General features: G+C 44.2%; 1 protein-coding gene across 7 annotated transcripts in view; it reads left to right on the forward strand.

The window, feature by feature from the left end:
* The window catches only part of dgkza (diacylglycerol kinase, zeta a), a 656,642-nt gene that overhangs the window by 356,438 nt on the left and 282,208 nt on the right, over positions 1–17,996 (forward strand). For 6 of the 7 annotated variants that reach the window (XM_068045966.1, XM_068045967.1, XM_068045963.1 and 3 more), the window contains 2 exons: positions 2,264–2,359; positions 13,350–13,427. In XM_068045966.1, the coding sequence (XP_067902067.1) occupies positions 2,264–2,359; positions 13,350–13,427 (174 nt within the window). The remainder of the gene's footprint in view (positions 1–2,263; positions 2,360–13,349; positions 13,428–17,996) is intronic. The other variant, XM_068045961.1, reaches the window with a different exon arrangement.

The raw sequence follows: 17,996 nt of genomic DNA on the forward strand, positions 1-17,996 counted from the left end.
CTTCAACATTTACTCCCTCCACCACTGATGCACATTGGCAGCAGTGTGTACCATCTACAAGCTGCACTGCAGCAACTCACTGTGGTAGGGAATATGGGATTAATGTAGGATTAGTATAAATGGGTGGTTGTTGGTCGGCACAGACTCGGTGGGCCTAAGGGCCTGTTTCACTGCTGTATCTCTCTATGACTATCTATGACCAAGGCTCCTTCAACAGCACCTTCCAAACCCGTGACCTCTATCACCTAGAAGGACAAGGGCAGCAGCTGCATGGGACCACCACCACCTGCAAGTTCCCTTCCAAGTCACACATCATCCTGACTTGGAACCATATCACTGTTCCTTCACTGTCGCTGGGTCAAAATCCTGGAACTCCCTTCCTAACAGCACTGTGGGTATACCTACCCCACATGGACTGCAGCGGTTCAGGAAGGCAGCTCACCACCATCTCCTCAAGGGCAGTTAGGGATGAGCAATAAATGCTGGCCTCGCCAGCGACGCCCAAACGCATGAATGAATAAAAAATAATCTTGGCCTTGGAGAGAGTGCAGCATAGATTTATCAGAATGATACCTGGACTCCAAGGATTGAATTATGAGGAGATATTACACAAATTAGGGTTGTATTCCCTGAAATTTAGAAGGTTAAGAGGCGATTTGATCCAAGTTTTCAAGATATTAAGGGAAATAGATACGGTAGATAGGGAGAAACTATTTCCACTAGTTGGGGTGTCGAGGACTAGGGGGCAATCGTCTAAAAATTAGAGCCAGATCTTTTCGGAGTGAAATTAGGAAAGGCCTGTATAAAAAAATGACGATGGAAATTTGGAAATTCTTCTGCAAATGGCAATTGATGCTAGATCACTTTTGTTTGCCAAAGTTATTAGGGGATATGGAGCAAAGGTGGGTATATGGAGTTAGGTCACAAATCAGCCATGATCTCATTAAATGGCAGAACAGGCTTGAGGGGCTAAATGGCCTACTTCTGTTACTATGTTCCTAACCTGTAAATTAGGGACACCTGAGTGCAGGTGCATAGTTTCAAAATGGTCATTTGATGTATGGTAAAATGGATGAGCCAAATACCCTGATTGACTGTATATCTCCTGTAGCGTTCCATTTTTTCTCTCACCTGAGATCATGCTGAATTCTGGAGCTCTGCCAGCAGTGTGGGAGATCAGTTTTATTATCTGTTCGTTGGGTTTGCCAGTTCATTGTTGTCCTTGGGCCCTTTTCCATTGAGGAACAGATGAATAATGAACAGCCCCCCTCTGATGGCTGACCCACCCCCACTGCCACCCCATACTGCTAGAGAAACCCTTATAACTCTGGGATAGAGCTGTGTAAGCATTAAATCCTAGAGATGGTGCAGTTTCTGTGCCACTATTGGGTTTAAAAAAAAAATCTCCATTACACAAAACCTGATTTTTCTTTTTCACCCATCGCCGCCTTGCTCTGTCTGTATGCCTGGTGGCTTCAGTTGCAGCCCAAATTGGTACTTTGAAAGGTGTCCATAGTTTATAATTAGTGAGAGTTTTGCTTTCAAGGTGCAGCTTGTATCTAGTATAATGTGTGTTATTTGAGGCTGTCAATAAGTGCCAATTTTATACACGGATGTGTTTTCCGGGAGTGACTGTTTTACTGTATGAACATTAATAGTCTGGGTCATGTGGAGCCCTGCGTTTAGTGCCCCGTTTCAGAGCAGCATTGGCAGAGAACTGGGAGCAGACAGCCCACCCACCCTCTTCTGCAGATAGTCTGTGGCACTGGGAGACCAAGGAAAGGAGAGTGGGAGTTTTAACCTCACAAAAATAAATCCTGAAAGAAGCTGACTCCCTGATTGCTGCCCAGTGTGTCATTGAACTGTGAGTGGCTGCAGGCAATTTGGCTCAGGCGTATTGGGGAGCCTGATGAAGGGTCACTGACCCGAAACGTTAACTCTGCTTCTCTTTCCACAGATGCTGCCAGACCTGCTGAGTGGTTCCAGCATTTCTTGTTTTTATTGGGGAGCCTAGTTGGGCTTAATCCAGTCCTTCCCCCAATGCCCACACGTGCATGCCAGGTGGTGATAGGGAACGTCAACTGTGGCAGACCTTTCTCTTCCAGAACTCAAGGCCACTGAGAGAAACTTAACAGGCGTGACTGCCCCTCCCCTCCCAGCACTGGCATCACCGAACACACATTACAAAGCGTACAGAGGTATTTGGTGATTGTCTTAATCAGTTGCTGAACTAATCTGTTTCCTGTGGTGTTACATTTCTTAGGAGAACGCGCTTTATGGTGAGCACATCTGGTTTGAGACCAACGTTTCTGGAGACTTCTGTTACGCCGGGGAGCAAAACTGTGTCGCAAAAATGTTGGTGAGTATCGGCAGCTGTTTGGCAGGGTTTATTGCATAAAGGTAAATATGTATAACCCCCTCCCTATATTTTAGTGAAGTGACGCTGGCACTCAGAGAAGCACTGTGAGAGCTCAAGTGACTCTTTAGATACTGCATCGATATAGACTGATAGGACAGTGTTGCCCAGTAACTTAGCCAAAAGCTACATGTAGCTAATTATAATTTTGTAAATAATGAGTGCCCATGTGACTGCACTGCTGGAGGTGCCCTTGTCTCAGCTGGTCACAGTGAATGGGGATTACACCATGAAGTACTCCCTTCATAATCTACTTAAGAAAAATGTGAGACTTCATCAATGTTAAAAATGAATTTGCAAATTGCCATTCAATTAAGTTGTTTTCAGAGTTGCCTTCACCCACACAATCTGCATTATCCTCTGAGAACAATCTTTGTCACCTTTGCACACTTTCTCTGTCACAACCTTTCTCCCTGCTTTATTATTAGTATTATGGCCTGTCCTTCTCTGAATTTTTATCTTTTGTTCCTCCATTCTACAAACTCTTCCCCTTCTCTACGTCCTCGCAGTGTTAAAGTCGAGACTCATTACACAATCTCCTGTTTAGTATACGGGTCTGAAAGGATTAATGTTGAGACAGTGCAAGGAATACATTCTCATGCACAAAAGAGCAGAACTCAAGAGGTGAGGTGAGAGTGACTGCCCTTGTCATCAAGGCAGCATTTGACCGAGTATGGCATCAAGAAGCCCTAGCAAAACTGGAGTCAATGGGAATCAGGGGGAAAACTCTCCGCTGGTTGGAGTCATACCTAACGCAAAGGAAGATGGTTGTGGTTGTTGGAGGTCAATCATCTCAGCTCCAGGACATCACTGCAGGAATTCCTCAGGGTAGTGTCCTAGGCCCAACCATCTTCAGCTGCTTCATCAATGACCTTCCTTCAGTCAGAAGCGGGGTTAATCGCTGATGTTTGCACAATGTTCAGCACCATTTGCGACTCCTCAGATAATGAAGCAGCGCTTGTCCATATGCAGCAAGACCTGGACAATATCCAGGTGTGGGCTGATAAGTGGCAAGTAACATTCGCACCACACAAGTGCCAGGCAATGACCATCTCCAACAAGAGAGAATCTAACCATCTCCCCTTGACATTCATAGAGTCATAGAGAGATACAGTATTGAAACAAGCCCTTCAGCCCACCGGGTCTGTGCCAACCATCAACCACCCATTTATACTAATCCTACATTAATCCCATATTACCTACCACATCCCCACAATTCTCCTACCAGCTACCTACACTAAGGGCAATTTACAATGGCCAATTTACCTACCAACTTGCAAGTCTTTGGCTGTGGGAGGAAACCGGAGCACCCGGCGAAAACCCACACAGTCACAGGGAGAACTTGCAAACTCCGCACAGGCAGTATCCAGAACCGAAACCGGGTTGCTGAAGCTGTGAGGCTGCGGTGCTAACCACTGCGCCACTGTGCCGCCATTAATAATTCAACGGCATTACCATCGCTGAATTTTCACTATCAACATTCTGGGGGTTACCATTGACCAGAAACTGAACTGGAGTAGCCATATAAATACCGTGGCTACAAGAGCAGGTCAGAGGCTAGGAATCCTGCAGCAAGTAACTCACCTCCCAACTCCCCAAAGCCTGTCCACCATCTACAAGGCACAAGTCAGGAGTTGAATGGAATACTTTCCACCTGCCTGGATGGGTGCAGCACCCACAACAGTCAAGAAGCTCGACACCATCCAGGACAAAGCAGCCCGCTTGATTGGCACTCCCTCTCCAAACATTCACTCCCTCCACCACCGATGCACAGTGGCAGCAGTGTGTACCATCAACAAGATGCACTGCAGCAATGCACCAAGGCTCCTTAGACAGCACCTTCCAAACCCACAACCTCTACCAACTAGAAGGACAAAGGCAGCAGATGCATGGGAACACCACCACCTGCAAGTTCCCCTCCAAGTCACACACCATCCTGACTTGGAACTATATCGCCGTTCCTTCACTGTCGCTGGGTCAAAATCCTGGAACTCCCTCCCTAACAGTGCTGTTGGTGTAGCTACACCACATGGACTGCAGCGGTTCAAGAAGGCAGCTCACCACCACCTTCTCAAGGGCAGTTAGGGATGGGCAATAAATGCTGGCCTGGCCAGCGTCGCCCACATCCCATGAATGAATTTTAAAAAACCTTCCGCTGTGTTGATGTAAGAGATCACATGTGAGAGAGATTTGGAGGGAGATGCAGTGTGGCTTCAGAGGAGTCACACAGACTTATGTAAAGCTATAGTTAGAATGTACTAAACGAGTTCATGTTCAAACTACTGAAGAATCAGTAACCTCTCTTAGCTAGACTAACCAAATATACTAAGGTGGCAGCAGACTAACCAAATATACAACATCCTGCTCTAACTCATTCTTTCTCAGGATGTCCAAATGTGGAACTACTTCTTACTCTTCTCATTCTTTCTTTTCTCAACCTTCCCTTACTCATACAATCCATCATCTTTTAACTACTTCTGTCCTACTGCTTTCAGCCATGGTTTGTTGCATTGCGGGTCTTGGCCATTTAGCCAAATGTATTAATATAACAAAACACACCCCTTGTTAAGTTAGGAAGTGTTAACATTTTCATTGAGTCCGCACACAAACATGCATAGTTGGGTCAGATGGGGTGGGCGTAGAGCAATTGTTATGATTAAATTTACATTGAATCTTTAAAGAAACTTAAAACCAGGACTGACTTTATTTTTCATTGGTTAATACTGCCCTCTGGTGGCCAGATCACAGGTCTGTAATTGTTTGAAACGATAAAAGATTTGAGTTGTTGAATTTATCCTAGTAAAATATTTTATTTATATCGCTGTACCAATTATTTTATTTTAACAAAATGAAACTCAATTGAAAAGTAAAGCCTTGGGGTTTTGATAAGAGTAGATAGGGAGAAACTGTTTCCATTAGCGGGTGGGTTGGTAAACAGATTTAAAATAATAGGCAAAAAAGCAAGGAGGGAGAGAGGAAATGTTTTTTTAAATGCAGTGAGTTATGATGATCTGGAATGCACTGCCTGAAAGGGTGCTGGAAGCAGATTCGGCAATAATTTTCAAAAGGGAATTGAATCCCTACCTAAAAAGGAAAAATTTGCAGGACCACGGAGAAAAAGCAGGCGAGTGGGGTTAATTGATAGGTCTTTCAGAGAGCCAGCAGAGGTATGATGGACTGAAAGGCCTCCTTCTGTGCTGTATGATTCTACTAGATGGAAGAATGGCCTGAAGAGTGTGGACCTCCAGATTACTTCTGATACCACGCACTGGACACGCTAAGGAGAGGAGGATTAGAATGATCAATGTGTGGCGACAGGGCTAGTGCAGGAGGGAAGGGTTCACATGCTTGGGCTATTGGAGTGGGTTTGGAACATTGGCCGAAAGTACCGAGGGATCATCCTTCACCGAAACTGAAATGGCACCAATGTTCCTTTGTAGAGGGTAAATAGAGCAGTGAGGGAGGATTTAAACTAGTGCAGCAGAGGACTGGGTAAAGGTTACATTTGAGACAATGAGAAGGACTAATAAATTGCTGGAATAGAAGTAGAAAGTTAGCTGAAATAAATAGAGAGGGAATATGATAAGTGGAGAAAGGTAGTGAGAGAGAAAAGGATATCAAAAAATTTAATGAGAATTCAAGGAGAAAGAATAAGGTTTAAAAAGAAATATTCAGGATGTGTATGTATAATGTCGAGTGATGTGTATGTGAATACACAAAAGTTCAAAAATAGGGGAGTTAGAAGCATTAATAACTACGGAAGGATATGATACATTACTTATCGTGGAGTGATGGTTCAGAATTGGACCTCATATTCCTTGTTACACTATTTTCAGGAGACAGGGACGGGAAACAGGAAGGCAGGGTGGAGTGGCAGTGTTTGCAAAGGATTTAGCACACCCCAAGAATGTAAGGATATCCTATGGGGTTGTACAAGGATCCGTATAAATAGAGTTGAGAAACATAAAACAAAATGATGCCATTCTTGTTGAACATTACAGGCTAGCAAAAAGCAGAAGTTAGATTGGGTGTGATCTGCAGACAATGCAAAGAAATATTTAAGTAGGATAGGGCGATAATGATGCATGATTTCAACTATCCCAATATAGATTAGACCAAAGGTAATTAATTTGGTGAAAGTGCAAATGTTTTTTTCAGAAAGAATCTGGAACTGCTTCTAGATCAGTATGACTCTAATAAGGGAAGAGATAGGGTAAAAAAAATGATGAGAGAAGGAGACAACTGGGCAATGGGAACCACAATATCTGAAGGGTCAAAGATTAGGATATTGGACTGTAAAAAGGCAAATAACAGTGGGATAAAAAGGGATGTGGCCCAAATTAACTGGATAGAAATGTTGGGAAACAGTGATCAACAGTGGGAAATCTTCAACTAAAAGATGAACAGAAGACAACATCAGCAATAAATATTCCTATAAGGTAAGCAAGGGGCGCAGCAAAAACTAAACTGAAACTTGGAAGAATTGTGATAAAACTAGGGCTAACAATACAAAAGAAAATCATAACAATTTGCAATATATAGCACCTTTGCGGGAGTTAAAATACTCCCAGGGCACTTCATAGGAGCGTGATCAAATAAAATTTGACTGGGAATGTCTTAAAGGAGGGCGGAGAGGCTGAGGGAGAGAATTTCAGTGCTTTGGGTCCAGGCAGCTGAAGGCCTGACCACCAATGGAATGATTAAATCGGGGATAGGCAAGAGGGCAGAATTGGAGGAAGGCAGAGATCTTGAAGAGCTGGTTCCAGAGATATGGAGGGGCGAGGCCATGGATTTGAAAACAAGGATGAGAGTTTTAAAATCAAAGCATTGGTGGACTGGAAGCCAGTGTAGGTCAGCGAGCACAGGGGTGATGGGCAAAGGGAACTTGGTGTGACTTAGGACACAGGCGGCAGAGATTTGGATGAATTTCAGTTTATGGAGAATGGAAAATAGGAGGCCGGCCTGGAGAACATTGGAATAGTGAAGCCTAGAGATAACAAAGGCATGGATGAGGGTTTTAACAGCAGATGAACTGAGACCGGGCCGGCGATGGATGATATTAAAGAGGTAAAAGTAGGAAGTTTGGGTGATTGAGTGGATATGTGCAGGAATATAGAAAGTGTAGCAGGGAGGTGAAAAGGTAAGTTAGAAGGGCGAAAAGGGAATATGAGAAGAGGCTAGTAAATAATCTAAATTGTAACAACTTTTATAAGCAACTATAAAGTAAAAGGATAGTTAATAAGAGGTTAGAAGCGCTCGGATGAAAGAGGGAGTCTATTTGTGGAGGATGAAGGTATAGCAGAGATATTAAACAAATAATTTGATTTTTACAAATGATGGTGAAGTTGAGAATGTGGGTGTTCTTGGGCAGAAAATGAAACAATTGTTAGAGGTAACTGTAGAAAACAAATTGGTTCTGAAAATGTTAGCAGAACTTGGGTGGGGGTTGGGAGATGCGTGGGGAAGGATAAGTCAATGGGTCCTGATGGCAGGCATCCTTTGTTGTTGAAATTAGCAATGACTGTCTATAATATTTCAGTTGTCCTTAAATCTGCATATTATGCAATGGGACTGGAGGGTAACTAAAGTAATACCCCTGTTCAGGGAGGGAGAGATGGATAAACAGTTATGGGTAAACTCTTCAGATCAATAATTTGACATAAAATTAGTGAGCATTTAGAAATGAATGAGTTAATCAAGGACAGCCCGTGTGTATTTGTTATAGGTAAGTTGTGTTTGTCACATTTATAGGGTTTTTGAAGAAGTGTCCAATTGTGTAGATGCGAAAAGTTACTGCACAGAAGGAGGCCATTCAGCCCATTGTGTCTGCGCCGGCTGAAAAAAACTAGCCGCCTAATCTAATCCCACCTTCCAGCACCTAGTCCGTAGCCTTGCAGGTTACAGCAGTTCAGGTGCGTGTCCAGGTAACTTATAGACCATAGATAAAGACAAGGCAGTAGTGTGTGTATGAATTTTCAGAAGGAACATAGAAACAGGAGTTGTTCGGCCCTTGATCTTGTTTCGGCATTCAATTTGATCATGGTTGATCTGTACCTCAACTCTATTTACCTGCCTTTTTTTTTAACCTGCCTTTGAGAACCCTTACCCAACAAAAATCTATTGATCTGTCTTGAAAATTTCAATTGACCCACAACCACAACCTTTATGTGGAGACAGTTGCAGATTTCCACTACCCTTTGTGTGAACTAAGTGTTTCCTGATGTCACCCTGAATGGTCCAGCTCTAATTTTAAGATCATGCCCCCTTGCTCTGGATTCACCCACCAGAGGAAATAGTTTCTCTCTATCTACTCTATCGAATCCATTTATTTATTTTTTATTTATTTAGAGATACAGCACTGAAACAGGCCCTTCGGCCCACCGAGTCTGTGCCAACCATCAACCACCCATTTATACTTAATCCTACACTAACCCCATATTCCTATCACATCTCCACCTGTCCCTATATTCTCCTACCACCTATCTATACTAGAGGCAATTTATAATGGCCAATTTACCTATCAACCTGCAAGTCTTTGGTGGTGTGAGGAAACCGGAGTACCCAGCGAAAACCCACGCAGACACAGGGAGAACTTGCAAACTCCACACAGGCAGTACCCAGAATTGAACCCAGGTCGCTGGAGCTGTGAGGCTGCGGTGCTAACCACTGCGCCGCCCATATCATTTATCATTTATCATTTAAAATATCTTGATTAGATCACCACTGAATCTTCAAAACTCAAGTGACTACAAACCAAGTTTATGCAATCTGTTCTCGTAATTCAACCCTTTAATAGCCAGTCATAGAGTTATACAGTACAGAAACAGGCCCTTTGGCCCATCGTGTCTATGCCGGCCATCAAATGCCTGTCTATCCTAATCCCATTTTCCAGCACTTGGCCCGTAGCCTTGTATGCTATGGCGTTTCAAGTGCTTATCTAAATACTTAAATGTTGTGAGGGTTCCTGCCTCTACCACCCCTTCAGGCAGTGTGTCCCAGATTCCAACCACCCTCTGGGTGAAAACATTTTCCCCCAAATCCCCTCTAAACCTTCTGCCCCTTACTTTAAATCTATGCCCCCTGGTTATTGATCCCTCTGCTAAGGGAAAAAGTTTCTTCCTATCTATCCTATCAATGCCCCTCATAATTTTGTATACCTCAATCAGGTCCCCCCTCAGCCTTCTCTGCTCTAAGGAAAACAACCCCAGCCTTTTCACTCTCTCTTCATAGCTGAAATGCTCCAGCCCAGGCAACATCCTGGTGAATCTCCTCTGTACCCTCTCCAGTGCAATCACATCCTTCATATAGTGTGGTGACCAGAACTGTACACAGTACTCCAGCTATGGCCTAACAAGCGTTTTAGACAGCTCCATCATAACCCCCTTGCTCTTATATTCTATGCCTTGGCTGATAAAGGCAAGTATCCCATATGCCTTCCTAACCACCTCATCTACCTGTGCTACTGCCTTCAGTGATATATGGACAAGTACACCAAGGTCCCTCTGACCTTCCTAGGGTCCTACCATCCATTGTATATTCCCTTGCCTTGTTAGTCCTCCCAAAATACACAAAGTGTTCATTGAAGTGTCTAATAAGAGGCTTGTTAGAAAATATAATGCATACCACATAAGAGAAAATGAAGAACATGAACAGAAATTTGGTTAATAGACAGAATTTTTAAAAAAATAGTTTCAATGCGTGTTGATCCATATCCCTGGCACTGCTTCCTTCATCCTCCCAGCCTCTGTACTGTCTCAGGCCAAAACACAACATTGATATACCATTCTATCCCAAGCTGAAATTCTAACCCCATTGCATAGACTACCCACTTCCAACTTTGTAATAAGACCTGCCTCTGCCCCTATCTCCATGCATTTGCTCAAACCCTCATCTACTCCTTTGTCTTGAGACTTAACCTGTCTGACCTCCCATTTTCCACCCTCCATAAACCAGCTCTGCAGTCTGTATGGTAACCAGCACCCCTGTGCTTGCTGATCTATATTAGCCCCTGATCCCCAAATACCTTGATTTGAATATTCTTACCATTTTGTTTAAATTCCTTTATGACATTGCCTTTCCCTATCTCTAACCTCCTCCAGTTCTACAATGTTTCCTGAACTCTCTCTGGCCTTTTGTGTACAGGCCGTCCTTCGCCTCACCATTGGCAGCCATGCCTTCAGCCTTCCAGGCCCCATGCGTTAGACTTCCCTCCCAAAATTCATCTGCCTCTCAACTTACTTCTCCTCCTTTAAAACCTCCTTAGAGCCCATCTCTTGGATCAGACTTTTGATCACCGCTCTTAGTATTTTGTTTTATTCATTTGTGGGATGTCGGCATCACTGACTAGGCCAGCATTTATTGCTCTTGAACTGAGTGGCTTGCTAGGCCATTTAAGAAGGCATTTAAGAGTCAGCCACATTGCTGGTTATCTGGGGACGCATGTAGGCCAAACCAGGTAAGGATGGAAGATTTCCTTCCCTAAAGGACATTAGAGAACCAGATGGGTTTTTACAATAATCAACAATGGTTTCATGGTCACCATTAGACTAGCTTTTAATTCCAGATTTATTAATTGAATTCAAATGTCACCATCTGCCTTGGTGGGATTCGAACCATTAGCCTGGGCTCTGGATTATTAGTCCAGTGCCATTACCACTATGTCACCGCCTCCCCTAATATCCTAGTATCTCTTACATTGGCTCGGTGTACATTTCTTTGATTATGCCTCTTTGGGACATTGTTCTACATTGTGCAACATAAATCCAAGCTGTTATTGCTCAGTCAGGCGAAGGATTGGAATTGGTTTACCCCCGGGTCGGCCCAGGGTTCACTTCTGCTTTTTGGACTTGAGTTTAGGGAATACGGTATCAATATTTGCTGATGAAGCAAAAGTAGGAAGTTTGGCAAACAGCAAGGAGGAGTATTTAAAAAAAAGTCAGGAAAGCATAGTTAAGATAATGGGCAGAAAGGTGTCAGATGCAGTTCAATGGGGATATGTACAAGGTCATACATTTTGTGCAGAAACACCAGAAAGTACACACTAAATGGAAAGAGACTGAATAGGATATGGTGAATAGGGAAAACTGAGGGTTCAATATATAATTCTGTGAAAGTGTGAATGCAATAAATAGGCCAACAGCATATTGAATAGTGACATAAAGTACAGGAGCAAAGAAATAGTTCATTTGTGCAATGCTTTGGTTAGGCCACATTTGGAACACTATGCAGTTTTGGGTACTACAGTATAGAAAGCACATCAAAGCTATAAAGAGCATACAAAGTAAATTCATCAGGATGGGAAACTATAATTAAGAGGAAAAACTTGTGAAACTGGAACTAATTCCAGTGGAGCGCAGAAGATTATAAAGAGATTTAATAGAAGTTTGAAATTATGATAGACTGAATAGTGAAAGACTATTTTCTTTGTTCAGGACAGTGATGTGGGGTCCTCAATCTGTGTAGAGGGTTGTATTAGGAAATGCTTTGCTACAAGGAGTGGTTGATGAAGTGACCATTGCATGTTTTAAGCAAAAATTAGATTCAAACATTTGAAGCAGATGATGATATAGGGTTATGAGGAGAACAAAGACATGATGGTCCTAATGGCTTCCTTCTGTGCTATGAACTTGGCTGTCCTGAATCTTACAGTATAACAGTGACTACACTTCAAAAATGCTTTATTAGCTGTAAAGCACTTTGAGATGTTCTGAAGTCATTCAAGGTCCTGTAGGAATGCCCTTTCTTCTATTTAAGATGCAGTTTGAGCAGAGGAATCTCAGCACCCGCCAATTTCTCAGTCAATCTGTGATACTATAAGGATTTTGAAATTTTTTAAAAATGACACTAAAGAAAAAACTTTTGTTTAATAAAGCGGGTAGGGTCCAGGCACAAAACTCCTCTTTTGAAGATGAAAATGCAGCGCTTTGAAACATGATATGTGCAGATATGATTCTGTCACTGGGCCATTAGGTATGAAGAAAAACCAGCATTACTTGTATTTTCAGTTTAAAAACAGGGATATTGAGTGGAGATGATAGAATAGAATTATAGAAAGCTTACGGCACAGAAAGAGACCACTTGGCCCATCGTTTCTCTGCTGGCCGAAAAACGAGCAACCGCGTTTAATCCCGCCTTCCAGCATTTGGTCCGTAACCCTGCAGGTTACGGCACCTGAGGTACATACCCAGACACCTTTTAAATGATGAGGGTTTCTGCCTCTACTATCCTTTCAGTCAGTGAGTTCCAGACCCCCACCACCCTCTGGGTGAAAAAATTTTTCCTCATTTCCCCTCGAACCTTTCAACCATTCACTTTAAATCTATGCTCCTTCATCACTGACCTTGCTGCTAAGGTATATAAGCCTTTCCCATCCACTCTATCCAAGCCCCTCACAATTTTGTACATTTCAATCAGATCTCCTCTCAGCCTTCTCTGTTCCAAGGAGAACAACCCCAGCCTATCCAATCCTTCCTCAAAGCTGCAATTTTCCAGGTCCTGGCAACATCCTCGTAAATCTCCTCTGTACCCTCTCTAGTGCAATTACATCCTTTCTATAATGATGGGGGGACACAACATATTTCACAGCATCAGTCTACCACAGATTAATCCGTGAAAGTCTGGTGGGATTGTACCTGTATCCCGGTATCAGACATGCTAGTTGGCAGGGAACAAAGCAACTTCCCCAAAGGAAAGAAGGAAATTCAAGTATCACAGTTTTCCTGACCTATTACTACATGCTGCCCCTTCTCCACCCCTAAGCTAGAAATACAATAGCCTTGGCGTAGGTTTGAAAGAAACATCAGTACTTGGTGCTCATGGCTGACAAATTATGTATGATCCACGTGTGGCTAAACAGAAGGGAGAGAATGATGATATAAAGTTTATATCTATTCAAGATGCCATAGGTAATCACTCTTCTCATCTCTCTCTGTAGCAGAAGTCAGTGTCGCGGAAGAAATGTGCTGCCTGCAAGATAGTGGTTCACACTACCTGTATTGAGCATTTGGAGAAAGTAAGTCTTTCGTATCTCTTGAATCCGTAATATACTTCCAATTAACATTTATTTTGCTCCTTATAGTAGAGGATGTAAGTATAGATGTGTATTCTTTACTTGATCTACTTTTGGATGGGCAAGGAGGAACTTTGCAGAGGTTCTTTGGGGTAGGATAGTGTATGGTCTATGGCCTATCAAGACTGATCCTTTCAAAGAGCCTTCCCCTCATTTAATACATTTTTATGTTCTTGGGGATAGACCAAACTTCTTCCTATTGACTCCAGTTGAATAGCATTCCAATGAGTCATAGAGTAGTTATCATAGAAGGAGGCCATTTGACCTGTTGTGTCTATGCCGCTTTCTGTAACAGCAACTCAGCTGATCCCACTCCCCTGCCTTTTCCTTGTAACACTGCAAACTCTCTTCAAAAAATTATCCAATTCCCTTTTTGAAAGCCACAATTGAATCTACCTCCACCACACTCTCAGGCAGTACATTCTGGATCCCAACCACTCGCTGCATAAAAAGTTTTTCCCCATATCGCCTTTCCTTCATTTGCCAATCATCTTAAATCGGTGTCCTCTGATTCTCAATCCTTCTGCCAATGGGAACAGTTTCTCCCTATCTACTCTGTCCAGATTTTAAACACATCTATTAAATCTCCTCTCAATCTTCTCTAAAGAGAACAGCCCCAGCTTCTCCATTCCATCCTCGTAACTGAAGCCTCTCATCCCCGGAACTGTTCTCGCAAAACTTTTCTGCACCCTCTCCAATATTTTTGCATCCTTCTTAAAGTGTAGTGCCCAAAGTTGGACACAGTACTCCAGTTGAGGCCGAACCAGTGCTTTATAAAGATTCATGATAACTTCCTTGCTTTTGTACTCTATGCCTCTGTTTACAAAGCTGAGATCCTTATGCCTTTTTAACCGCTTTCTCGACCTGCCCTGCCACCTTCAATGATTTGTGCACATATATCCCTAGGTCCCTCTTTTTTTTGATTCATTCATGGGATGTGGGCGTCACTGGCTATGCCAGCATTTATTGCCCATCCCTAATTGCCCTTGAGAAGGTGGTGGTGAGCTGCCTTCTTGAACTGCTGCAGTCCTTGTGAGGTAAGTACACCCACAGTGCTGTTAGGAAGGGAGTTCCAGGATTTTGACCCAGCGACAGTGAAGGAACGGCAATATAGTTCCAAGTCAGGATGGTGTGTGACTTGGACGGGAACTTGCAGGTGGTGGTGTTCCCATGCATCTGCTGCTCTTGTCCTTTGAGGTGGTAGAGGTCGCGGGTTTGGAAGGTGCTGTCTCAGGAGCCTTGGTGCATTGCTGCAGTGCATCTTGTAGATGGTGCACACTGCTGCTACTGGTACACACTGCTGCTACTTATTCTAGTGTCTCCCAATTCTTTGTGCACCTTGTTTTTTCTTTCTAATGTTACCTCCTGGTTTCCATCTCCCTGCCAAGTTAGTTTAAATCCTCCCCAATAGCACTAGCAAATTGCCCCACAAGAACATTCGTCCTGGCTCTGTGCAGGTGCAACCCTCATGGCCTGTCCAGGTCCCATCTTCCCAGAATTGGACCCAATGTCCCAGGAATCTAAAGCTCTCCCTCCTATTTCTATACTCACTAGTGTGTGGTACTGGGAGTAATTCGGAGCTCACTACCTCTGAGGTCCTGCTTGCTAGTTTCTTTCCTAGATCCCTAGATTCTGCCTGCAGGACCTCATTCATTTTTCAATGCATGCCTTGTGTACTGATATGGACCACGACTGCTGACTGTTCACCCTCCCCCACTCAGAGTGCTCTGCAGCCGCTCAGTGACATCCATGACCCTGGCACCAGGGAGGCAGCATAACATCCTGGATTCACGTCTGCGGCCACAGAAACACCTGTCTGTTCCCCTACCACTATTGCTTGCCCAATCTTCCTCCTGGCCCCACCCCCATACAGCTGAGCCTGCCATGGACTTGGCTCTGGCTGCACTTCCCAGGGAAACCATTGCTCTCATCAGTATTCAGAACTGGATACTGGTCGGAGAGTGAGATGCACTCCGGGACTCCTGCACGTCCTGCCTGTTGCTCACCCATTCCCTCTCTGCCCGCATCCCCTTAAACTGCAGGGTGACCACATCCAGAAAAGTGCTATCCCCAAAACTCTCGACCTCGCAGATGAACCACAATGATGCCAGCTGTGCTCAGGTTCCAAAACGTGGACTTCAAGCTGCTCCTGCTGATGACACTTCCTGCACACGTGGTTGTCCAGGACACAAGATGCTTCCTGACGTTCTCACATGGAACAGGATGTGCAGTCCATGGGATTGAGTTGCCCTGCCATGCCTCATTTATTAGACTATTGACTGACTGAACCAAAATAAAATTAGGACTTAAATAAATATAAACTCACCAATCAGCTGCTTCCCTTGTGCAGATGCATGAATGAACCTTCCAATTCACACCCATTGAATAGCATTGCAAAGGACCAAACCCTTTCCCATTTAATCCTGTTGTATCCTCATACTTGATACTAAATTTTAGGTCACGCACGTAACATTCTCCAATTGTATTTTTTTTAAACACCGATTCAACCCAGTCACCCAAAAACAAGGCTTCACCTGGAGATAACAATACACTTTAAAAACCTCTGTTTCTTTTGTCATAAATTAAAATTTCTAGTGTGCGACGAGTCTATATCAGAGTCAGTTTTCTTGCTCCTCATTAGACAGGTGTTTAGGTCTGTGTGTTTTTCCTTTCTGATTGGTGAATTGTACCATGACAATAATACAAAATAAATAACTTCAGTTCCGTACAGCAAAAAATATTCTCACTAATCCCATCCCATGCAGGATTACAGTGAAAATAGTGTCACTCCAAATACTGAGGGGTTTATTATTTGCACCTCGGAAAAAGATGGCACAGCGATTACCTGTAGAAAACCACCAACACTGGTGTAGCGATGCACAAGCCTAACCTTTGCTTTAAGGTGGAGCTGACAGACTAGTACTTTGCATAACTGCAGTAGCACTGTGTGTGACAGCAGTTGAACTGCATAACTCTGTGTATGTCTTTGCTTTTTATTCAAAGACTCTTATGACGATACCAACGTTTTACACCAGCAAGCTAACTTTTCATGACTTACATAGCTGCACTCCAAAATCTGTTTGTTCATCCACTCCCCTCCCCAGTTCCTCATCATTTAAAGTGTCTTTCAGTCTGGCATTCTTCTTTCCAGCCCGTGGCTGGAGTTTTACGCCCCTTCCCCCGTCCCCCCACAGCAGCAGGCTGGATGCAGGCAGGGGAGATGTTCGTTGTAAAATTGAGTGGCAGACAGAAGGCACCGTGCCTGTCGCCCCAGGCCAATTAAAGCCCTTAAGTGGCCATTTAACTGCCACTGAAAGCCTCTTCTCGCCGCTACTGGCATATTACCAGCAGCAGGCGGGCGGCTCAGTAAAACCCGATGGCCTCCTTGCGGGCGTGGGGGGAGGGCCTTCCTGATCAGGCACCCGGTGCCCCACGGAGGACCCGCCCGTGACCCAACCACACCCACTACATTCCGCAACCAATCCCACCCCCCCTCACCCCCACAGCCCCCACCCACCCCCTTACTTCGCTGGGGCCCGGCCAATTGTTTCCGGCGAGACCCCACAAACTTTCCTTTTTTCTGGGGCTGGTGTCTCTCTTGCTCCTCTCTCTGGCTGCAGTTCCAGCAGTGGCCACCACTCCTGGTGGTGCTGCTGGGACTGGGAGCTGCCAGCCCCCTGATTGGCCAGCAGCTCTTAGAGGCGGGACTTCCTGCCTTAGAGGGGCAAATTCCAGCCTGAGGCCAAGTAAGAGCCTCAGCCACATAGATTCATAGTGTGGCTTCCAGGCCTGGCAGAGGCTTCTTGGCTGGTGGGCGGGCCCAAAAATTCCAGCCCATGTTTGGTTACTTTGTTACATTTGTCATCGTTCTGATGTACTACTTGCTTACTATATCAGTATCCATTTTCTGCTCTCTTTTTGACAATTACCTATGTCATTGTCATTCCCACAAAATGAGGATGACATCTGCCAGGGTTCACGATTTGTGTGTCCTCAGGAGGCCAATCCTGAAACCACAGGATTTGCACAGAGAGAACAAGTGTTGCTCTGAAGGGGGTGAGGGGTTCTCAAGCCAGGTTCCTGCTCTCTCTCCTTCCGCTTCCAACCCTTCTCCGCAGCAGAGTTTATGCAGTCAGTTTCTGACTGTGTTGTGGCTTGTTGGGTGAGGCGGTGTCACATGGCACAGTTAGCGACACATTCCTCGCATGCACTGATGTCAATTTGTTTCCTTTTCAATGAGGCTTTCAGAGTGTCATTAAAACGTTTTCTCTGTCCTCATTGAGATCGGGTGCCACCCGCAAATTGTGAAAAGAGGATCTGCTTTAGAAGCCGGTTATACAATGTCCAGAGCAGTGGAGCTGATTTCACATGATCATGGTTGCAATGACGGAGAAATTGGCTTCAGTGAGGATACTGGAGTTTGTTTGCCTGTCTTCCCACTTGAGTATCCTGCAGAGACACTGCTGGTGGAAATTCTCCAGCAACTAGAGGTGCCATTGATAGGTGACCCAA

The sequence above is a fragment of the Heterodontus francisci genome, chromosome 14 (genome assembly GCF_036365525.1).
Source record: "Heterodontus francisci isolate sHetFra1 chromosome 14, sHetFra1.hap1, whole genome shotgun sequence".
NCBI lineage: Eukaryota > Metazoa > Chordata > Chondrichthyes > Heterodontiformes > Heterodontidae > Heterodontus > Heterodontus francisci.